Genomic DNA, 25,024 nt, shown 5'->3' on the forward strand with positions numbered 1-25,024 from the left:
CAGTACATGTCTAAAGGAAATGCCTGCATATATCCATAGAAAGTCTAGTGCAGGAATGTTTGTAGTCTATGAACAGAAGAGTGGATAGACAAATTGTGGCATATTCATAAAATGCGATGGATTACTACTCACTAACAAAGACAAACAACAAAATATCTGAGCCTCAAAAACATTATGCAGAGGGAAAATAACCAAACATTTTATGGTTTCACTATATATATTATATGGACAAGCAAAATTTATAGTGGTGGAAGAACAGCTATTGCATAGAATATTGTGCATAGGATGTGGGGTGGGGTAGAAGGCCTAGGCCTGGGGAATTGACCACAAAGTGTCATGAGGAAAATTTCTTGGGTGATAGAAGCAAGACTTTATAACTTGATTTGTGTCATGGCAGGTCAAATGTTTAACTTTGTAAAAATTGATCAGGGTGAGCATTTATTGTATATAAATTGTGCCTCAATAAAGTAAATGTCATATTCAATTACAATTTTTCTATTCGTTGGACTATTATTGTCTCTTCAACTCTTCTTATCCATGTTCTATCAACATGCAAATTTCATAAATTGCCTCACTGAAACTAATCCTCAAAGTTCCCCCAAAACCTCTTTGTCTTACTATATCATATTTTGAACCAAATATAGACATTATTTTTGAAAATAGTCTTAACATGTTTTTAACCTCAAAATTTATGGAATTTTATATATAATAAAACATTTTAGGTATTTTAAAAACTTATCATGAATGAATTGACCACCAAACTCATAATGCTGTATCCAGTCAAGTAAATGACAACTTACTTTACTTAGTCTTTCAAGAGCAATATGTCATGTTTCAATCGAGAAATACATTATGTATGTGGAAAGGCTATATTGTTTCCTTCTTCAGACTGTGTGTAATTTTTTAAAACGTTCTCACCATATTTTTTTTTAGGTTCCTTACTTTTCTGCTTCCAACACCTTTGCTTAATTTGACTTCAATATAAGCAAGTGAAATTCTAATTACTGTGAGATCAGGTATAACCCAGAGGAAAACTTCCCAAGAATTCCACATTCTTCTGTGTATTTATAATAAACATGTTTTTACTATAGTCTCAGACACATTATAAAACAATCTTCACAGAATAGTAATACCAAGCAGTGTACTTAAGGGTTTAAACTCAAATTCTTTTTATGGTTAAAGAGCTAATTACCACAAAATGCGTTACCATACTTGTGATAGTTAACTGTATGTGTCAACTTGACTGGGCCGCAGGGTGTCCAGGTGTTTGGTTAAACATTATTGCTGGTGTGTGTATGAGAGTGTTTCTGGAAGAGATTAACATGTGAATTGGTATACCAAGTAAAACAGATTGACCTCCTCATGTCAGAGGCCTCATCCAATTCATTAAAGGCTGAATAAGAGTGAATTCACTGCCAGCCTGAATGTCTTTAAGCTGGAATGTGGTTTTTTTCCTGCCTTTGGAGGACCCTGGAATCAGAGTAGAATTTAGAGCATTGGCTATCCTGGTTCTTAGGCTTTCAAATGCAGACAGCAGTTTCCACCATCAATGCTTCTCCTTCTCAGGTTTTTGACTTGGACTGTAACTATAGCATGAGCTCTCCCAGATCTCCAGATTGCCAACTGCAGATCTTAAGATTTCTCAACCTCCATAATCATGTGAGTTAAGTATATGAAGAATCCAGTAGCATCACTGTAAAAAGTGATAAGTAAGTTAAAACACACATATTAAAATTCTCTGTTCAATTTCATTTTTTACTTTCCTCAGGATGCTTAAAGAGATAGGAGTTTAACTGTTGTTTTCAACAAAAAGTGAGTACATTCCCTCCTGAAGACTTCAGTAGCTAAAAAACAACAGATTTAGCTCTGATGTCCTTTGTCTGCAAGAAGAATCTTCCCATCAATATCAAGAAACTTAAAAAAAAAATCCTACTCCTTTTATCTAATTCCTGTCACAGCTTTTTCTATACAGAGATGTATGCCTAAAATGCTTTATACAATATTCCAGATCATTTGGTTCTTTTCTTTCTTAAATATAAACAAACAAAATCACCTGACATATTCTATTGCATTTTATAGAGGAAGAGAGGTATGCCCCATCCTGTATTATCCAAAGATGAAATACTCAACTTTGTTAAGACAAAAAGCCACTTTTTGAGACCTTCACAACGTGTAATTTTTCTACTTATTCTGTGTTTGCCTTGCAGCTTGGCCAACATCTTTATCTGGATAGTAGTATTGCTCATATTAAAGGTTGTGGGTTGCACTTGTGTGTCTTATTTTGTATGCTCATTGGATTAGTTTCCTAGGGACGAGACAATAAATTATCACAAACTTGAATGCTTAAAACAACAGAAATTTATTTTCTCAGTTAGTGGCTAAAAGTCTGGCATGGTTGGTTCCTTCAGGAGATCTGAAGGAGAACCACTTTCCATGCCTGCCTCCTAGCTCAGTGTCTCCCCACAATCCTTGACTTTCCTTGGGTTGTAGTTATATCACCCACATCTCTGCCTCCATCTTCATGTGGCTTTCTTCTCATGTTTCTGTATCAAACATTATCTTTCTTTTCTCTTATAAGGATACTAGTCATTGGATTTTGAGTCCATCCTAAATCCAAGATGATCACATCTTGAGATCCTTAATTTAATTACATCTGCAAAGACCCTATTTCCAAATAAGGTAATACTCACAGGTATTGGAAATTAGGTCTTAGACATATTTTGGGGGGAGCCATATTCAACCAACTAGAATGCCTAATTATTCTTTGATGTTGCTGTTCATGAAAATGTGACGAAGGAGAAGTTGAAATTAAAATATAACAAAATGCTAATCAGAGGATTTCTACTTCTTGTAAAGATGTAGTAATAGGAATCATGTTAATCTTTATACATTGAAGAAACAGCAAAATGGGCAAACACTCAATGTGTTTTTCAGCTCACAAATATTGATACATATAGGTAGTACAAATAAACGAATACAAGAGGAATAAATGGAGATTTGTTAGCTCTGGGGAAATGTTGTACTATTAATTCCATAAAACCCATTAGGAATTTTGAGAAGTTAGGAGTTTTTATTTTGATAATAAACAATTCCCATAATCTGGATGCTGGCCTAATTGGGCTGCCACTCCCCTACTTAAGGTAGTGCCTTCTCTGTACACAGAGACAGAAGGTGAAGCAAGAAAAAGTTAAAACACAAGAATCTGACCATACTAGGAAGGAAAAACAAAGCCTCAAAAGTTCTGGAGAAATAGGTGTTAATTTCTTAAATTAAGCAAAGAAAGTAGAAATTTGGTAATCACTTATTTAGACTAACCTTTACATAGCAAGTTTTCTACATGGTAACCATTTTGAAAAGCTTGTCTCCCCCTCCATCTCCCCCCCCGCCTTACCTCTTACTAACACTAAAAGCACTGTGTGGTAGCAGAAACTGTACAGTGGTAATAAGATTTTCTCCTCATTTTTCTTCTGCAATTGCTTTACTTCACATTTAAAATTTTGCATATAAATTGGCATTCTCAACTACAGAATAATTAAATGCTATCAATATGAAATTTGAAAATATATTCAAGTAAGCAAAATAGCTTTTGTGTCATGTCAATTTATTTAAAGTTATCAACATAATTAATGATACTTCAGGTTAAAATTCAAATGATTTTTGGTAAGGTGTTACAATCAAAGAAGTCAATGAAATAGAGATTCTAGTATCATTATTTAAATTGCACTCAAATAGAGGAATGAATAATAATTAGTTGTTTGGATGAGTTGGTGGTGAGGCCAGTAGCTCTTACAAAATATCTTCCAATCTATAGACACATCTTCTTTCTCAAACAGTAGATAATAATTATAACTAAAAATTATACAATGTTACCAAGTGCCAGATACTCATGAACATGTTATGGATTTTAATTAATTTGAGCCTTACAATAACCATTATCATTATCATTATGTCCATTTTTAGATGAGGAATCTGATACAGGGGGCTCAGGAACTTCTTCAAAGTCATACAATGAAGATGAAACCCATCTGGGTTAGTACTAGAGTACAAATACATAAGCAGAATGTTATTCTGTCTCTTTTGATATACATGTAAAAATAACATGTCCGTTAACTTTCTTTCCCTAATGGAAACCAAAAGTTAAAACAGGAAGAAAACTTCCAGTTTCAAAAGGGATTTTAGAAAAGTTCAGAAAAATAATAAATTTTACATACAAAGTGTTTGACCCCTGCAAATTCTTACTCTAATAAGCTGGACCCTCACTATAGCAACTCTAGAATTCCCCCCAAGTTTAGAATCATACAGACATATACGTGTGTGTATTTATGTGTGTCTACCTGCATATGTCTGTATGTGTATTAGACACATATTCTCAATGGTTGGAAATTTTTGTTCTCTGAAGATGCATTTTATCTGAAGATAATCAAAAGCATTTGAGCTAAGATGAGGGGATGACGTAGAGTTGAGCAATATTAATTTGAAGTAAAAATAAGTTTGGGCAAAAAATGAAATGGCCTTTTCCATATTCAATTACTAACTCTGACATTTACTTTTTCTGGCAAAGGATCTAGATAGCTTTGGAGTCTAATTCTATTTTAAGGTAGGTATTCTCCCCATTTCTCTCCCTAACATTTTTCTGCCTCTCTTCATTAACGAGGGTAATACGTTGGAAACTTGGACATGTACAAAATTCTTTGTGTATATGAACTTCACACTGTTTTGCTGATTATGCCACACCGAGTGTGTATTGTGGTAAAGGAGCACTCTTGGCTAAAATGCTGTAAGAAGGCAGACATTTTAGTCACCCAGTAAAGTCCTACCGTCATAAATAGTTCATTAGAAGAATTTTCCATTTTTTTACTTGACTGAAACTTAGTTCTCCTTTATTCTCACGTTTGTGGAAAAAAAAAAATCATTTACCCAGTCCAAGACGGGTTGAGATCCCTTTGCTGGAAGAAAATGAACTCTCTTCTCAGCATAATCACTCAAGTCCTGTAGCAGCGTTCTCTTACCCACTGCTGCCATCTGCTGGTTTTGTGATTGTTAGATTTTAGAGAAAGCCGTGCATAATGCTCCAGTCAAGATGATGAAAAATGCAAATATCATCAATAGGTAGTTTTGTAGACCCTGAATAATTAAAAAAAAAGTAAGTGTAATTAAGGAAACGTGAATCAAACATGCAGAAAACACAGAATGTCAAGATTTCTAGGGACCTTACTAACCACCTGCTCTAGCCACCTGTATGCCTTTTGCTATCCCACCAAATAATCAACCAGAGCCTCTTGAAAACCCATTAGAACCTTCCTAATTCACCCACTCAGTAAATACATGTGGGCACCCACTTTGCAGCAATATGTGCTGGAGTTAAAATGGTGAGGAAATGTGCCCAGATGGGAGATAGAAGTTAATCATCACAGAAAGAATGCCATGAAGCTAGAGGAGTGTTAAGTAAATGACCATGATTGTTTCTGAGGGAGGTTACAAAGGAATCTTAGTGAGGCTGGTCTGGAGGGTGAGGAGTTAAGCTTCTAACCGTAAGTACCAATTAATCGGGTAGGGAAACAAGTAGGGGTTCCAGGTAGAAGGAATTTTATGTGCAAATCTCTGTTGTTAAGATTAAGTGTGATACTTGCCAGGGATTGAAAGGAAGGCAGTGTGCCCACAGATTATGGGAGTCAAACGGAGCAAAACCAGGTTGGAGAGCTATGGTCAGAGCTTATGGGGATCTCACAGTCCACGTACACTTTGGGGTTTTATTTTTCCAATCAATGGGAAGACATTAAAGAAACAGGCAGCTGGATGTGGTGAAAAGATGGGATTCACATTTCATAAAGTCCACCTTTTTTTTGAAGATGGTGAACAGATTGGAGGGGTCCAGAATGGGTGTAAGGAGATGATGAAGGAGGCAACGACAGCCTTCCTGGGCAAAGGTGCTGAGGTGCAGATGGAGAGACAGAGATGGATCTGAAGGGTGAGGAAGAAACAGAGACTAAGTTTGCTTTGCCCAGCTATGGGTATGTGCACTGGTCTTAAAGACAAGAAACACTGACAACTACTTCCCAATGCAGCCAGTCCATCTTTGATTAACAAAGAAGTATCTTTTTTTTTTTTTTTTTACACGATTTATTTATTTATTTTAGAGAGAGGGAAGGAGCAGAGGGAGAGAGAGAATCTCAAAAAGATTCCCCGCTGCGTTCAGTGTTCGACCACCAGGCTCCATCTCATTACCCTGAGACCATGACCTGAGCTGAAACCAAGACTTGGATGCTTAACTGACAGTCCACTCCAGTGTCCCTAACAAAGAAGTATCTTTCTGTGTTAAGTAGAGATATTTTATTTACTTTAAGTTCTCCTTCTCAAAAATTTATTTTTTTATTTGAGAGAGAAGGAAGGAGCATGAACGTTGTAGAGGGGCAGAGGGAGAGGGAGAAGCAGACTCCCCACTGAGCAGGAAGCCTGATGTGGGGGTTGATCCCAGGATCCTGAGATCATGACCTGAGCCAAAGGCAGATGCTTAACCAACTGAGACACCCAGGTGTTCCTATTTACTGTAAGTTCTATCTATCTCCACGGGTACAGATAGACCGATTTTAATCTCTATCCCACAAGATAAACCCTCAAATATTAAAAAAAATAACTGTCTTATGCTCTTAAAGCTTATATTTTCTGGATCATTATTTTAGCTTCTTTGACCATGTTTCATATGAAATAGTTTCAGGCTCCCTGGCTGTTTCCATCTGAATGGTTGTCACGCTATGTCCCTCTTTAATTGTGAGTCCTGATGCTCTAAGGCAAGGTTTGAACATTACAAAGTAAAACAGGACCAGTACCTCCCTAACTTCAGATAAAATTCTAAAACAACATTGAGATCTCTTGACAGTCAAATCATATATTATTATTTTTATCTCTTACTAACACTAATATCAATTAATACATAGCTGAAATTCCAAAAGCTCGTATCTTTTTTCTTCAACTTCATAAAGAATTGGGGGGAAAATGGATTAAATGATCTGTATTTGATGACAGGGAGAGGTCTTTTAAGTTGGGCTGGGGCCAACTGAAGTTTCTGATTCACTGTGAGTGTGAGTACTACCAGAAGTCAGTCTAATGCAAGTTCCACAAATGAAAGCACCACAAAGCCTTGCCAAGTACAGAGCAGCTTATTTACGTGTGCGCACGTGCGCGCGCGCACACACACACACACACACTCTCACACATCTCTCTTTCTCTCTCTCTCTCTCTCCTTCTGAGCTTTAAGTTTCCCTGACATCTTGTCAGTTTTAAAGACTGCAACCTTTACCTAGATATCGGCACTGATGGAGAGTAGGCACTCAATTATTTGCTCAAAGAAGGAATATAATCAGGTGATTCCCAAATCTCCTTTGTGAATTAGAGAATTGATACAATGACTTAAATAAGAAAAATAGGGGTGCCTGGGTGGCTCAGTCATTAAGCATCTGCCTTTGGCTCAGGTCACGATCCCAGGGTCCTGGGATCAAGCCCTGCACTGGGCTCCCTGCTCAGCAGGAGTCCTGCTTCTCCCTCTCCCACTTCCCTGCTTGTGTTCCCTTTCTCGCTGTCTCTCTCTCTGTTAAATAAATAAAACCTTTAAAAAAAAAGAAAAACAATTATCAGCACTTTATACAACCTAATTATGTATACAACTTTATACAACCTAATAATTATCTATGTAGTCAGAAGAATGATGTTCTCAGAGATTAAAATATTTTTCCCCTTTGAGGTTAAGAATCTGTCTAAACTGCCCAGTCTCCTAAAGACAAAGACTGATTATATTTGGGCGATAGCAATATTTTCCCTTTGTCAAGAGTGAATATTAACACTTAGAAAGATCATGCTAACATTCTCCCCAAAGCAAAAAGTTTTAAACTTGGATCTCTGAAACAGCTACTAAGATAACAGATAATCCCATTCTTTATCTGGGAGTAGCTACTGACCTATAATTCCCCGCATTGTTACTTCTGTAGACATTGTGTCTGAAGTTTGTTTCTAAAGATAATAATGTACATTTAGCTTAAAATAGCTAAAAGTAAAATTCTAAAACAAACTTCCCAAAGATGAACAAATACCAGATATAAAAGAGCATTGTGGAAAGTGGAAAAGCCTCCAACTGGTGCCTGGATGGCATTGAGACTAACTAAAATCATTAAAACTCTTTAGCACAAAAAGTGCGTGGATCTCAGATTAAGCTTTTACTGCTGTAGGTTGTAGACTTTCAAATATGTGTCTTCAAGTACTGCTTCAAGACATAACTAATAGGGCCTAAAAGGAAAGATACATGTTTTGCTTTTGTTTTCCTCTAGGGTCTTATCTTGTTTCTAAGAAAAATAATTAATAATTAATTAATTTAATTAATAATTAATTTATAATTATAATTAATTTATAATTATTAAAACAATTAATTTAATTAATAATTAATAATTAAAAATAATTAAAAAAATTCTGATAGGGGGCGCCTGGGTGGCTCAGTTGGTTAAATGACTGCCTTCCACTCAGGTCATGATCATGGGTTGGAGTTCCACATTGGGCTTTCAGTGGGGATCCTGCTTCTCCCTCTGCCTGCTGCTCCCCCTGCTTCTGCCTTCTCTCTCTCTCTCAAATAAGTAAAATCTTAAAAAAAATTCCAATAGGATTTTGGTTTCAGTGTTTAGTTCATAGCTTTTTCTTAAAGGAGTTGGCATGTAGAGTATTTAAAACTTGCCTTTAAACTGCCTGTTAAGAGGCAATTAGGCACCTGCACTTTATTACAAGTCTCACTGGATATTTCTTTTTTTAATTTTTTTTAAAAGATTTTATTTATTCACTTGACAGAGATCACAACTAGGCAGAGAGGCAGGCAGAGAGAAAGGAGGAAGCAGGCTCCCTGCTGAGCAGAGAGCCCAGGCTCCATCCCAGCACCCTGGGATCATGACCTGAACAGAAGGCAGAGGCTTTAACCCACTGAGCCACCCAGGCGCCCTCACTGGATATTTCTTAAGTTTTGTTTGTAGACAGATGTGTAAGTAGGGTTTTTTTTTTGTTGTTGTTGTTTTGTTTTGTTTTAAGTCTAGAAGTCAATAAAAGTCATTCTTTGCTTCCAGCTTGCTCTTCTTTCTCTTTACTTTTACATACAAACTTGGCCAAAGTTTAGAACATACTTTCAAAATTCCAGATAGAACTCCATGGGAATTTTGTTGGAATCACACTGAATGTAATTGGAAACAACTGCCTACTAACAATAGTGAGTTGCTCCGTCAGGAATGTGGTAAGCTTCCCCATTTGTTCTGATATTTTCTTACGTTCTATAGGAAACTTCTGTGGTGAAGTGAATGATTTTCTAAATCTAGCAATTCCTTGTTGATTATTTTCTTATATTTTTATAATTTTTGTAATTTTTAATAGCATTTATTTTCATTTCCTGAAAAAGATTTATTTACGTATTTGAGAGAGAAAGAGAGAACTAGCAGGGGAAAGTGCAGAGGGAGAGGGAGACAGAGAATCCTCAAGTAGACCCCCCGCCGCTAAGTGCAGAACCCTACATGGGACTCCATCCCAGGACCCTGAGATTATGACCTGAGCTGAAGTCAAGAGCCAGACACTTAACCTACTTAACCATCCAGTTTCCCTTATTTTCCTTTTTAAAATTGGTTATTGGTGGCATATTAAAAAGCATTTGATTTTATATTTATCCTATTTCAGAACTTACCAAATGATCTTATTAGATCTCAAGATTTTCAGCTGATTCACTTAGATTTCTAAAGCAGATAGTGTTACATGCAAATGACAGTTTTCTCATTTTTCTTTCCTACACCTATTTCTCTTCTTTCTTAATTTTATTTTACCATACTGGCTAGGATCTCCAGAAAATACTCAATAATATGGAGAAATCTTTGACTTTCAACTTACAGCGAACTTTTTTCCTCAGCTTTACTGAGGTATAATTGGGAGAGAACTTTCAGGTTTTATCTTAGCTATGTGTTTCCTATTGTTTTTGATAGACAGATTTCTCCTATTTGTAGCACTTCTAAGAGGTTTTCTCTTAATTAAAAACTGGTTTTTAATTTCAGCATATGTCTTTTGAATATATATTATCACATAGTTTTTCTGTTTACCTAATATAATATTCTGATTAATTTGTGTATTATAAACTTTCCTGGCACTCCTGAATTAAGCCCTACTTGGTCATGGCTTATCATTTTAAGAAAATTCTTCTCTATTTGATCTGAGCTGTCTTTTTATAGGTGCCTTTAAAAAAAAGGTTTCTTTAAATGACTTTTAGTATCATTTTAGAGGACTCAGGAATTACCATAAGGCTGAATGGCTAGAGGTTCTCTCTCTCTCAAGTTTTTATAACTACGGAAGTGGGTTTTTTAAGTTTGTATAATTAATACAGTAGTAGTGACTAGAAGAATTTTCAAATCCTTTATATTAAATCTATTCTTTGTGTATCTTTCTGTCTGTAACTGCAAATAAGCTATGCTCACTTGTGATTTTCTAAGGCTTCAGGATGTTATACTGATTAATAAAAACCCAATTCTTTTTTTTTTTTAAACCCAATTCTTAAATAGCAATAATTATCCTTTGGGAGGCAGATGAAATATTTACAAAGAGATTATGGCATGTTTTGGACATATAATTATTTTTTGTGGAAAGCAACCCTAACTAAAAGAAATGAGAAATGTGGATGGAAGCAGTTTATGGGTCTACAAATGTTTTTAAGTTGTCTTTTGTATTTTAAAAAGTACAAAAATTAAGATCTTGGTGCATATATCCTAAGCAAATTTATTATTTTTTAAGTCTGAGAATCCTGTGTTATCAAATTATGGCTTTCTAAATCAAAACATTTCATTTAGGATAAATGAAATGATATTTTAAATCTAAAATTGAATAATCATTTTAAGAATTATCCAGGTACACAGGTTGCTTTTTGGTTCCCAGAGATTAGAAACATCAGATCTTTTTAGAAGCAGGAATTATTTGTTATTACAGCTGCATATGAAGACAGAAAATATATCTATGCTACCTTGACAGACTGTCTTTGATTTATATATATTTATAATAAAAACTATTTCAAAATACTATTCACATATATTCCTCAAATAAAAGGTTAATGGGAAAAATTCTAACACAATTAAAAATATTTGAAAAAGTATTTTGTTTTTAAGCGACCTCTACACCCAATCTACAACCTGAAGATCGAGAGTCCTATACTCCACCAGCTGAGCCAGCCAAGCGTCCCTAAAAACAAGTTTTAGCGAAAATACACACACACATCCTAGAGCTATTTAATAAATGAAATTTTAAATCACTATCATTTACACTTGAAAGAGAAGGGGTAGTAGTCACCTGCTACCATACTATTTTCCTGTAAAATTGCTGGTTTAATATGGAGGCCTTTGGGAGGCATGAGAACCAACAGAAGAATTTATTCCCAAATTCCATTTACCTCAAGGATATTTTAATCTTTAGGATAAAAAAACTTTCATCTTGTTTATGTATCACATTTTACATTAAATAAAATTTCCCTCTATCATGTTTTATTGGATTATGTAACCAAAATCTCTTATGGGAAATAAAATGTCAACTAAATAATTTTCTCAATGGGTACTGGGGTGGAGAGAAACACGTTTCATAATACTTATCATATCTTTAGTATTTTCTTTCCTTGTTAGGGATGATAACATTTTGAACATCTGAGGCAGAAGTGCTTAGGGGTCACATACAGTTTTCAGAAAATGACACAAACGTAGTATGAAATACCTTTCTTACCTGGCTCTATACCTGTTTTCTTAATCTGCCCCCTTTCTTATACATACCTGTATTTCCTTAAACATGAAGACACCCCACATTGCAGCTATAAATCCTGGACCCTTGAATAAAAAGAAAAACTGTAATTAAATTGGTTACTTTTTCTGTGACCTGTACTCTACATAAATATAGTATATTGGAGAGCTGACTTAATACTTCCATTGAATAACTTTCTACTGTAAAAACAGTATAACAGTATTGTCAGGGAAAGCTATTCATAATCTCAACACTAACTCAACGTTAAACTAAGGTAGCAGTCAGTAAAAAAATAAAGATTTTTCTTGTTTCTTTATAGTTTTCATATTTATTACATTGATGATGTCATATTATTATGTGATTTACTTTAATAAATGTGATCTATTTATAGTAAATTTTAATAAGCAAATGATTTATTTTTTTTTCTAGTGAGCTTAGGACACTAGAAATGGGATTAATAGGAGAAAGTGTAAGAATAATTTATCTTAAAAATTTTATTTATTTATTTGAGAGAGAGATATAGGGAGAGAGAGAGAATGAGAAGGGGGGAGTTGGAGAGGGAGAAGCAGACTCCCTACAAAACAGGGAATCTGGAGTGGGACTCGATCCCAGGACCCTGGGATCATGACCTGAACTGAAGGCAGACATTTAACCGACTGAGCCACCTAGGTGCCCCCAAAGTGTGGGAATAATTTATAACTTTATTTGCCATATAGCAATCTCATAACTGAAGAAACTGTAGTATGTTCTTTTGGACCTGTCAAATACTGTACTTTAAAAAAATTCTAAAACTGGTACTATTGCATGGTGGTGGACTTGACTGACATTAAACTCTAATGGATGCTAAAGACAGTATTATAGGATGACAGAAAAGCCATGTAAGGAAAAATAAACAAAAGGTTTATTCAAGAATAATAATAAATTAAATTTTTATTAAAAATAAAAATAAATAATAAATTCCTGAATTTCATTCAGGAATGAAATAATCTAGGAAAGGTAAATGAGAAGAAACGAGGTGGAAAGAAAGAATGATTCTGCAGTTTGAAACTTGAAGCTATTCAAGTTTATTAACTTTTTTTAGCTGAGAAGGAAAAAAAATTGGTATTTGGATTAATCATGGTCTTTGTGGAGAAAGTGTATTGTATCAGCATTTTTATGATTCCTTTTCAAGCCCTGCACAAACTCTGGAAGGGTTTCTCATAAACAATTGCAACAGATTTTTCACCCTCCACTACTCCCAACTGTCTACATGACTGGGTCAACAAAGTTTGACTCCACTCCAGGCATGTAAGCGAAGCAATAAAAATACATTACTCTCTGTTTATCAGTGTCTGGAAAATTCAACATCAAAAGCCCCAGAGAAATAGGTCAAAGGAACTGTCTTTTATCAATGACGTAAGATGTTAAGCCTCAAAATCCAAACCAAACAAGAAGCATCTGTGTCCTTTAGGCAATTCCATACTGACTTTGGACAGGATGGAAGGAAACAATAGAAAAGGGAATATAATACTAATGTTATCAGGCCAATCGCTCAAGAATTTTATCCTCTCTAATCTGGAAATTTATTTCTCTTCAGAGAACATGATAGAAGACAATGCCAAAAGGTATCACTGACCTTTGGGGCTTTTTGGCTGATCATTTCCTAAATATTACTTTAGACATGGTCTAAGGGTTATTGTGAGGAGTAATGTGGTTATAGAAAGTGGTGCTTTGCTAAAAGTAAAACAAGCACAGGTCAAAGCTCTTTGATTCAGGCTAGAGAGCCAACTAGGAAGGACATCTTAGATAAGAGACATAGTTGTTTTGGCAATTAGGATTGCGTATTTTCCTTTCGCGAAATGAATATAAATTACATATTTGTAAATGAGCCTTTGAAAACAAGGTGAGCTTGAGCCACCTTGAGAAGCTGAACTTCTGGATAAACTGAGTTAGCTTTTAGATTTATCAGCGAAGACTTGGAGCAGAGGTATCAAGCCCTTGTTGCTGCTACATCCTTTCTTCTGTTTCCTTTCTTTCTTTTCCCTCCCCATCCCTTCCCTCCTCTCCTCCCATTTCCCTCCCATTCCATTTCCTCCTCTCCTTCCTTCCTCCCTCCCTCCCTTTCCCGCCCTTCCTTCCTTCCTTCCTTCCTTTCTCTCTCTCCTTTTTAATTAAATGTTATTTGTAATAAACTATAGATGCTACCTGCAAGAAATTCACAATCTAGCTATCAATGGGTATATAACAGTGGAAATATATGTACCTGGGAAGAACAGTGCTGCTAGAATAACAAAAAATGTGCTCTTTTGATAAAATAAAATTGATCATATTTATCATTGTTGAAGCTAGATGATGGGTATGTTTAAAATTTTCCACCAAAAAAAGTTGATGTTAAAAAAAAAATCCAATTCTCTCAAGAAATAAAGAAGAATGTAAGTTCCTTGAAGAAAAGACTGGATCTTTTCTGCATGTGGAAAATGTTGTTCTTGACTAGAATAACAAAAATAAAACCAAGCAAGAACATAATACCAATTTTTCCCAATTCCCTCAAGTCCCAGAAACACCTGTTTTTCATAGGTAACAATCCCCAAGCACCAAAAGAAGCTAAACCTGGTGGGTGAGAAGACTGTGTTTACATCACAGTGGCTGGAGAATAGTTCATCTGACAGGCAAGTCTCCAAGAGCCACGGTGATTACTCCCATCAACTCTCTGCCCATACTTCACCTACCTCAGCAATTTATTTCCACGGAATTAGGCATTAATGTTTTATCCTAAGTCTTTACCATAATTTAATACAAGAAACAGTGACAGAAAAACCAAATCTTGTCCATTACAAGTTTTTTTTTTTTTTTTAAGAAATAGTATTTATTGTTATTCAGTGTCCCCTGTAAAAGGCCCCATATGGTACATTCTATTAAGAATTTAGTGCTAGAAAATAAATAATATCTTCTGAAGAAATAATGTTACCAGTTAAAAAGAATTACTACCCCATTGTATTTACTCCCTGTTGTAAACACAAAGCAAAACTTAATGTTTAATCACATAACTCAACCAGAGACAACAGTTTGCTTTAGAACTTTCTGAAAGCCTTTAAAAATACCGAAGGACCATATGAGGAGTCTGAAGTCCTTTCTGTCTCACAAGGTTGTCAAGAGATTCAAGCGTCAGAATATACACAAAAGCATTTTTAATTTGTAAATATTACATAGAGATAAGTATTGTTATAAACAGAAAATTACAATGTATCCAAAATGACAGTAAGTAAAATGACCAGACAAAAACTGCAAGAATATCAAGGATGAACAAACCTGCTAAAATGAAGTTAGTGATGTTTCCTGAGCAATTAGGGACGTGAGATGAGAGAGTGTTGGTGAATCTACATGAATCTGTCATACAAACTGTACTCCTGAAAAATCGAACTCCATGATAGTCCCCAGTGATGCACTAAAAATGCTTCAGAGATATCAGATTTACATTTGAAAAACAATTTGGAAAAGCATTCAGCTACTTACAGCAGTAATTATCGGAAAACTGACCACAGCACTGAGAGCATGGTTAGCTATGAACCAACAGCAGGTGGCTATTGCCCAAAGAATTCCTGACAGGAATCCTGAAACACACGTAAATAGCGTACACTTACAAGCCATGTTCCTCTCCTGAAAAGTCCACACTCTAGATACAGTGGGAATATTAAAGTGCTCATATCAACGCATTCTTTTTTTTTTTTTTTTTTAGATTTATTTATTTGACACAGAGAGAGAGATCACAAGTAGGCAGAGAGGCAGGCAGAGAGAGAGGGGGGAAGCAGGCTCCCTGCTGAGCAGAGAGCCCGATGTGGGGCTCCATCCCAGGACCCTCAGATCATGACCTCAGCTGAAAGCAGAGGCTTAACCCGCTGAACCACCCAGGCGCCCCCTATCAAAGCATTCTTATCGACATATTTGGCCAACATGGTTTCAGTATCCATTTGGAAACCGAGTCATTTTTTTTTCTTCTTGATGGCTGTGGGTATAATTATCAACCTTTTCAGTTTATTGACATTAAATAAAATACCCAAAGTTGTAGTTGAGATAAAGATTTGGTAGTGGAGAGGGACCTAGGGAAGATACTGGATCTGGGCATGCTCTGAGAACATCATTTAAGGGGGGGAAAAAAAAAAGCCCTAGAATTTGAATGGAAATACCAGATAAAATTTTCAGGATACTTATCTAGGTGTTCAAAAAATACTCTACCATTTTTTATAATGGTATACGGGCATACTTTGACCTAAACAAATCAGGTATTCAAAATGAATCTCTGACATATGCTTTATTTTGTTCTTAAAATTTTTTCCTTGTGGACTTATATTCCATATTGCTTTATGGCAAACTCCTAAAAAGTAAGAAACTATATATATTTTTTTTACCACCAGTGCCCAATGGATTAAGTCCGAAGCATGTGCATTTATCATATATCCTTTTCAGACTCCAAAACGAATTTCTCCTTCCTTTTCAGACAAAATGTTTGTTTACCTATGTGACTACAAAGTTCTATTGACTCTGACTTTTAATAAGCATCCTTAGAAAATGAAGAAGAAATAATAGAGTCTGATGGTCAATACACAAGGTATTTTGGCATAGAAAATCACCTTAGATTCATTTTTCAAGTTTCAGGTTCTATAATAACTGGCATTTCATATCAAGTTTCATGGTTTTTAAATCTTTCACATTTACTGGTGAGTTGGGCCAGAGCAACTAGGGAATGAACATATATACACAGACACAGACACAGAGGGTGGCTTGGTTTCCAGGAGATGATTATTCAAGCTAAGTGAGTAGAGAATACTTTCACAGAGCAAGAAGATTTTTTTGTGGTAAATATTCTTACCTGGCAAGACTGCTTCAGGATATAGCTTAAGGTTATTTTTCATGGCTATACAGTAGGCCAGAAAGTAGACTGTGCTTGTAAAAAAGATGCCACTGAAGTGTGCAAAAACGTAGTCTAAATCTGAAAATACAGACCATAAGACTCTCAAATGTATCCTTTTATTCACTTCAGATATATTTAGGGTTCCAAAAATAAAACAAACTCACCAAAATTAACCTTAAAAGTAAAGGAACTATTAATCATATTTTATGATCTTAGGTTTCTACATGCTGTTTATAAAGAATTTTAATTAACATATAAAATTTAAAAATATTAAGTAGTAAATTAGTTACTATAATCAGATCTAGAAGGCTGATTTTAATGGTTATCTTGGAAAGATAAACTATAAATATTATGTGAAAGCCATCTTCTTTTTAAAAATAGGTTTCAGGCTTAATTTTACTAATGCCAATGTAGCAAATCTCCAAGTAGACAGTAGTGGGGGTAGTGTGAAAAATACGGGAGAGTGCTAATTTTATATGGTGACCAATCTGGAGATGAGCATCTCTGTTGCAGATGACAACTATATGGGAGGATATTCAGGAAGTTATCTCAAAGAGGGTTTTATTTAGTTGTTTACTATAGGCCTCATTACATGGAGGAGTTAATGACACATGATGGTGGTATAATATCTGAGAAACCCCAACTGCACCGACTCTTTGAGCAGACTGTCCTTTAGTCATACAGATGGGTATATGATAGATTCTTGGCTGGGAAAGTCATACTAGACTCAATGTTTCTCTCAAAGGAAATTCTGGCAAAGGTGAGGGGTCATGTTTAAGGAGAAAAGCTTGAAGGTCAACCAGTGTGTCTGTTCTTCTAAAATCTTAAACCCTACTTCTGGATCATATAAGAACATGCATATGAACTACCACAAAGAACAGCATAACATCGTTAATAAAAGCACATACCACATGAGTGGGATCTGCAATCCACTACTTGCTAATTTTGAGAATTGGGCAAATTACCTAATGTCTCACAGTCTAAATTTTCTCAAATGCAAAACAAGGATAATAATGGTACCTAACTAATAAGGTTGTTATGAGGGTCAACTGAGTCATTATTGTAATGTGCTTAGAAGAGTGCTAGCACAGTGCATATAATACTTATGTGTTTGTTAAATAAATGAAATAAAAAATTGCGCCTCCCTAGAATTATGTTTTAATGAAGTGTGTTCCTATTAGATGGCATTAAAGTTGTCGTAAGAAAGGTCCCTAAGAATTGATTGTACTATTTATGTAAAGAGATTGTTGAAATTATTTATTATGGCCCAGGACCAAGAACAACTGTACTCCTGGATGATTAGTTCTTTTTATCTTGTGTTCACTGAATTGTGGGACAGATTTGATTTCCCTTGTGTCTATAAGAAATCTTAGAGCCAAATTTATGGCTCATTTCTAGCAAGTGTAAAAATATGTTACAGTTTTTAGACTCATTCCTGATTCTGTTTTACTTTTTTCACTCTTGTTTTTCCTTCTCTTTTATCTTATGTTATTCTATTTTTATTGGTTCTTATCCTTTACAGATGAAAATACTAAAAACCCAGAAAGTAGTTGTAGAATATCTTAAAAAAAAAAGACAAGTTCATAAAAGATTTGAATGTTATTTGGACTGAATATAAAAAAGAACGAAGAAACAATGGTGTCTACACAGTCTAGCCACTCAAAGTCTTTCAAATCCCAGTTTTGTCGTCAGTCTCTCCCTCATGACTTTTGCCTTCCAAATTTCTCCCTTATCTGAATGGAGATCACATTAATTTTCTGTTCCATCCAATTTAGAACTTTATTACCTATGATCTCATTCCTTTATGAGTTCATGGGTGGAAGCCATGTTTCAACAAAATGATAGGACCCCTGAAGTAGACCTTCTTTCATCTCCTGAGGAGCCTGTACAAGGGCTGTTGCACATGGTGTTGAGTTTATACCTGACAGACTCAATCTATCCCTAGAAACTGAGATAATCTGGGGGCATTATGTTGGGCTTTTCAATATACTACTCTATGCTTTAAAAAACAATATCCTCTGACGAGGCTATACTTTGACCTTTAGGCAGGTTATACTTTGGCCTTTACTTGATTTTAAAGTGGGACATACTGCACTTTAGCTTTTTTTAAAAGAGCAGAAGAATACATATTTTCTCAGAGATTACCTAACTGGAAAATAATCTCCAAATCTTACTGTAAATCCAGGAACTGTGTGTTAGGATCTCAGTAGCCTATATCAACCCTGACTAGAATAAAGTTGATTATATTTGTATTTTGATGATCATATGAAAAGACTCAAACAGTCCTTTATTACTTTTAGTCTTCTGTGGTTTTCTAATCTACCACTTACAATGAAAAAGTAAGTAGAATCTATGTACCAGGATTTACTATGATCACATTCTTTTTATATGCTTAAGTAGAAAAACAGGTATTGAGTTCATTTATAAAGGAAAATAATGTTTTACTCTTACCATACTGGCTTGCCCCTGCATATATACTGTCATTTCTTTTGCTGTGGTCCTTGATATAAATGATGGGCACAAATGTAGATCCATAGAGTATTCCAGATATCACTGCAAGAGTGCAACCCCTTAAAAAACAAACACATCACTGTTAATCTTGGCCCACAGCAATATTTCTGACAAACACACAAATGGAATCATAACTAAAGCATGCTTCTAAGTATTAATCACAGGCAGTTATGCAGAAATCACACATCTATTTCAAGCTCTGTGACTGTCAAAAAGTCAATGCAATATCCTCTAGGGTCAGAGCAGCATCAGGACTGAAAGTGCAGTTTCTTTCCCCCACTTCCTAGTTTTAGAAGTATACAATTTACAGAAATTATAATGGGTTATCATTATAAATTGTTCTTACATAGATGTAACCATCGCTATCATTATACCGTCTGCATAATGAACTTGGCTCTCTAAATATGAACTATTTGTGGACTGACTATATGCCGTATGCTTCTTTTTTGAACACTCAATAATATCTAGTACAGGGCTAGGATAGACAAAATACTAAATGCATGTTTGTTCAAGAACTGTTGATATCCCTGGACTTGCCTATGCCTTCGTTGACTAGGGTATGGTCAGGAGGTGCTGATTTAATCAAATAATTTGGCTATTTTGGGTAAAACATTTCCTGTCATAAAAAGAAAATATTTCATCTTAAGGCACGGAACCATGTGGACTCCTGAGACTTGCGCTACGTTTGCATGAGGCAAGTTTCCCAATAATTTGGGGGAGAGATGATTAATATTTTGGAACAGTCCCTTTAACTTAATACTAAGGGCAATGGCATGAAACGGGAAAGAGTTTTAGGCAAAAACAAACAAAAAAACATCCCAAGCTTAAAAAAGATTTTTTTTTTAAAGATTTTATTTGTTTGACAGAGAGAGAGAGAGAGGCAGCGAGAGAAGGAATACAAACTGGAGGAGCAGGAGAGGGAGAAGCAGGCTTCCTGCAGAGCAGGAGCCCCACAGGGGTCTTAATCCCGGGACCCAGAGATCAGGACCCAAGCTGAAGGCAGGCGCTTAATGATTAAGCCATCCAGGCACCCTGTAAAAATAAATTCTTAAAATCTATTTCAGTAGGAACTCATAGGGCCAACCTGACAATCAGTTCCATCCACACTGGAAACCCCTGTGTCATGGGGAAGCCTAGACTCCATGGTCCTGAAAGGGGCCTCCCAGACACAGACCAGACTAACACACCAGGTCTGGCTAATCATGAGACAATAAAAAATGTTTTTCTTAACAAATATTCCCTTAAAAGGAGAAACTTTGTGAAAAAATGTTCTTATTTTTGTTGTTGCCTTTTTTTTGAGAGATCTGTTTTACTCTAAGCAAAAACAGCAATGTATTTATCTTCTGAAGCTTGTTTGTGAGCTCATTCCTTCACTCAATTGATTCAAATATTTATTGAGCATTTCTTAGGCACCAGGCACAGCCTCTTCCCCACTGTGAGGTTAGTGTGGATACTAACAGAGGAAATGCTTTATATTCTTGAAGCGCTTATGTGTGTCACCACATAAAGTTCAAAACAGTCACCAATTGTAAAATTCAGGGTACTACTTCCATATTTCCATATTTCTCTGCTAATCCAAAAACATACCATAAGAAACTCTAAAATACAGGGGCTGCTGGTGAGCCAAACTCAGTCTTTATGATAGTGAGGGGTATAACTATTATGGACCCAAAATATTCTACTACTATATTTGAAAATAAATATCTAGAGATTATAAAATCATCTAATATGAGTGTAGGGATTTCTAGTGGAGGCCAAGCAGTATTAGAGAAGTGTATTGCCTAATTTGACTATAATTGCTGAGAGCCTGTTGATTATTACATGCTGTGGCCTGTATTACCTCTTTTACTTTAGGCACAAAAGTGCTGCAAAAGGAGATTGGTTTTGTCAGCTACTTATTGGCTAGAGATACTACAGTGGCTTAGGAATTTCTCAAAACACTGGGATCATGGACCTCCGTACCTAAAAATTCAGCAGGAGACAAGAAAGTCTGTCCACCATGGAACTATGAGAGTCAAAGCCTATGTTACCATTTGCTTCTTGAACTTAGATGATTACCACTTCACTCCGGGAACCCTTGCTTTACCCAAATATGAAAGAGGGTAACAGAACCTTTTCTTACACTGTGCGCTGTTGTGCTGTAGAAAGTTTATCCACCCAGGAACAGTCAGGGCAGGAATCTTGAGTGTTGTTGACCACCTATGGAAAATAGTGGCACAAACCAAAACAAAAACAGCATTCAACTGATAATCAACCTGGTGTCAAGAAGATTTTCAATGTCTTTAATCTTTCTTTCTCAAACAGACTTTAAAATAGGAGCACGTGACACTATGCTTTCTGATCCTGTGCCTATCTTCAGACTTGAACGTTTGTGATTCTGTTACTCTTTCATTCAGAAAAGGTTGGGCAGTTGGCAACTTCTGTTTACATTTTTTCAGTTTAACATATGGATATTTTACCTATCAAAAGTAACGTAAGTTAACAATGTTTGTGTTTCATCTGCATGTTTTAATAATCTATAAAAAAATTAGAACCAAGGAAAACTCATATTCTTCTATGGGATACTTAAAATTGACAGGTACTTTTTAAATTCAGTTTTCTTTAACTGAATTAGTTAATAAAACATTCCCAGCCATGTTTCTTGATGAGGTTAAGATTCTTTTTTAGGTTAATATTCTTTTTTTTTTTTTTTTTTTTTTTTTTTTAAAGATTTTATTTGTTTATTTGACAGACAGAGATCACAAGTAGGCAGAGAGGCAGACAGAGAGAGAGAGGAGGAAGCAGGCTCCCCGCTGAGCAGAGAGCCCGATGCGGGGCTCGATCCCAGGACCCCGGGACCATGACCTGAGCCGAAAGCAGAGGCATTAACCCACTGAGCCACCCAGGCGCCCCTTAGGTTAATATTCTAAGTCAAGAAAAATTATAGGCCAATTTATAATAGTTCTAATATCAAATGTAATCATCTTTGCCTTTTAGCTGAAATTTCTTTAATGTGATTCTCCTGATGCCTTTGTAAGAGCTAAGAGACTGGATTTGAATTACTTGTCATGTGTTCATGCAAGTTTGGCAACAATGCTTTCTTTCAATGATGAGGAGCTCATAATGTATGGCTGCATATTACCCAATCATGCCGTTTATGTATCTTTTTTTTTTTTTAAAGATTTTATTTATTTATTTGACAGAGAGAGGCAGAGAGACGGGCAGAGAGAGAGGGGGAAGCAGGCTCCCCGCTGAGCAGAGAGCCCGAGCAGGGCTCGATCCCAGGACCCTGGGACCATGACCCTAGCAGAAGGCAGAGGCTTTAACCCACTGAGCCACCCACGCGCCCCCCGTTTATGTATCTTTACATTTGGTTTGCTAATACCCTTCCACTGTGCCTAGAAAAATCTAAGGCAGTTAACCTATTATGTATCTTTTTCAGAGTTGCATTTTTCTCCCTAGGTGTGAAGAGTGGTTGGTCAGGAAGTGTTTGAGTCCCTAGGGGAGGTAAGGAATATTGGACACCTTCACGCTGTCCCAATTCCTCCATTCTCTCTCTGCAACATTTTCCAGATTAGAGATGTCTATAGGTTAATACATCTCTTTTCTTTTATCCTGAAGCTAATTATTAGTTAACTTTAGTGTCAATTTAACTAACATTTCAGTCACGTTATTCGATAAGGGTTTTGAGAGGGGAAGAAGGAAGGAAGAAGAAAAGGTTAATTTTGAAGTAAGGAGTAGAGCCAGCACCTTCCAGGGAGGCCATGTGTCTGTGGGGGTGTAGGGCTCTGGTTTCCGAGGGCAGCTGGATAGCACTGGACCCACAGCAGACAGAAGAGAGACTTGAAACAGGAAGGACTGGAGTCTGGCTCATGGCCATGGGGGTTTGCCCTGCAATCATTTTTGTATATGTAGCCACTGGCCCTTGTGCTTTTTCAGATATCTTATAGGTTGTTCCTGCTTAATATAGATTTGCTACCCCAGACTAATTCAGGTTCTTCAACATCAAACAGTAACTTCTTACATATTTCTTGTCATTACCTTTGAGAGGAACGGGATGTGATGAAAGAGAAAAAGGAAGAAAATCAAGTACTACTCCTCCTTTAATACAACTTGATTTTTCCTTTCATTGGTTGCCTCTGAGCTATTCCCCACTGCTCTCCCCTGGCCTACTTTAAGACCTCCCTCCTCCCTCTTTCTTAAGTAACTTTCATATTACTCTTTTGTACTTAGGGTCCTCCCACTGCAGAAATCCTTAAGCCATTCCAAAATATGGGCTTGTATATACACCTTCTAGTTGGGATCTACCATTAACAGATATAAATAGACCTCTGAGTTTGCTGAGAAGCTTTCCCGTGGCAATCTTGATTGGTTGCCACATAGACCTAACTATAATAAATATGCAAACATATTGTCAATGGCCTTGAATGAAAAAAAAAAACCTACCATCTCATCTGTTTCAAATCTTCCTTTTATCAAAATTTTATGTTTCAAAATTTTTTTTAAAGATTATTTATTTATTTATTTGACAGACAGAGATTACAAGTAGGCAGAGAGGCAGGCAGAGAGAGGAGGAAGCAGGCTCCCTGCTGAGCAGAGAGCCCAATGCGGAGCTCAAGCCCAGGACCCTGGGATCATGACCTGAGCCGAAGGCAGAGGCTTTAACCCACTGAGCCACCCAGGCGCCCTTAAATTTTATGTTTCAAATCATATTGTTTCTCATACTGTACTCACATGATCTGTCATTAATGGTGTGGTGTCCACAGAACATATGTTATTTGGTATTTCACTTTTGATGAACAAAAATATGAAAGCACTGTAAAGAAAATAAATTTTGGTGATGTTTATCATAACCCTGGTTCATAGCAAGCTGCCTGCATTTTATGAGAAAACACAGCTTAAATTCAGTCCTAATGCTCGGATGATTACTGCCACGCTGCTTCTCCAGGGGTCCTGCCGTTTCTCTAGGATGACATTCTCTTTGACATCTCCTGTGTCCTTAACTGCAACGAGTTAGAAGCCTAACTCATGAAATTTCCCCTCAAATCAGATCTTTCTCTTGATTTTCTTGTTTCAGTCTATAGCTGCATCTTTCTTTCATTCTTGTTTAACTTTGGAATCACATGGTTAAAAAAAAATGCAAGTGAAAACCACCTGTTATACTGACAAAACCCTAGACGTTTAACAACATCCTTGTTGGACAAACTTCAGCAGACAGGTACCACGGGTGTGAGCAGAGAACTGTACAGCCCTCACAGAAGAGATGCTGCGGCCACTACACCCACACTGATGAGGCAGTCTTCACGGTCACACAACAGAATGCTTCATAGATATAAAAAAAGAAATGAGGACACCCTCTGTGCTCTGATATGGAAAGATCTCCAGAGTATATTTTAAGAGATGAAAACACATGCATAAGCCTAATGACTTTCCCCGCTTTGACATTCTTGCATACTGCATTTTCTATTCATGTCCAGTATCTTCGTAACAAATGTTTCGCTTACCATTATTGACTTTTGAATCATGCAAATAGGTTAAAATGTGTTAAAATATTAATTTAACTCAAGGAAATTAACAACTTTGGTATACTTTTGACATTCCTTTTTAAAAATATGTTTGCATGGGGGCACCTGGGTAGCTCAGTGGGTTAAAGCTTCTGCCTTTAGCAGAGGTCATGATCCCAGTGTCCTGGGATTGAGCCCCGCATCGGGCTCTCTGCTTGGCAGGGAGCCTGCTTCCTCCTCTTTCTCTGCCTTCTTGTGATCCCTGTCTGTCAAATAAATAAATAAAATCTTAAAAAAAATGTTTGCATGGTTCAAAAGTTAAAGATATAAGAAGAGTTTTCAAAGTACAGAGGAGGTTGAAATA

At 36.2% G+C, this 25,024-nt stretch overlaps 1 protein-coding gene across 1 annotated transcript in view; it reads right to left on the bottom strand.

Annotated features, from left to right (window-relative positions):
• Window positions 1-3,588: 3,588 nt before the first annotated feature.
• TMEM144 (transmembrane protein 144) overlaps window positions 3,589-25,024 on the bottom strand; it is a 39,012-nt gene continuing 17,576 nt past the window's right edge. The window contains exons 6-12 of the mRNA XM_080797153.1: window positions 23,891-23,972; window positions 21,300-21,376; window positions 19,118-19,236; window positions 16,625-16,744; window positions 15,271-15,368; window positions 11,811-11,864; window positions 3,589-5,124 (exon numbers count right to left, since the gene is read on the bottom strand). Coding sequence (XP_080653279.1) covers window positions 5,041-5,124; window positions 11,811-11,864; window positions 15,271-15,368; window positions 16,625-16,744; window positions 19,118-19,236; window positions 21,300-21,376; window positions 23,891-23,972 — 634 coding nt within the window. The 3' untranslated portion in view covers window positions 3,589-5,040. The remainder of the gene's footprint in view (window positions 5,125-11,810; window positions 11,865-15,270; window positions 15,369-16,624; window positions 16,745-19,117; window positions 19,237-21,299; window positions 21,377-23,890; window positions 23,973-25,024) is intronic.

The sequence above is a fragment of the Martes martes genome, assembly GCF_963455335.1.
Source record: "Martes martes genome assembly, chromosome: 2".
Classification (NCBI taxonomy): domain Eukaryota; kingdom Metazoa; phylum Chordata; class Mammalia; order Carnivora; family Mustelidae; genus Martes; species Martes martes.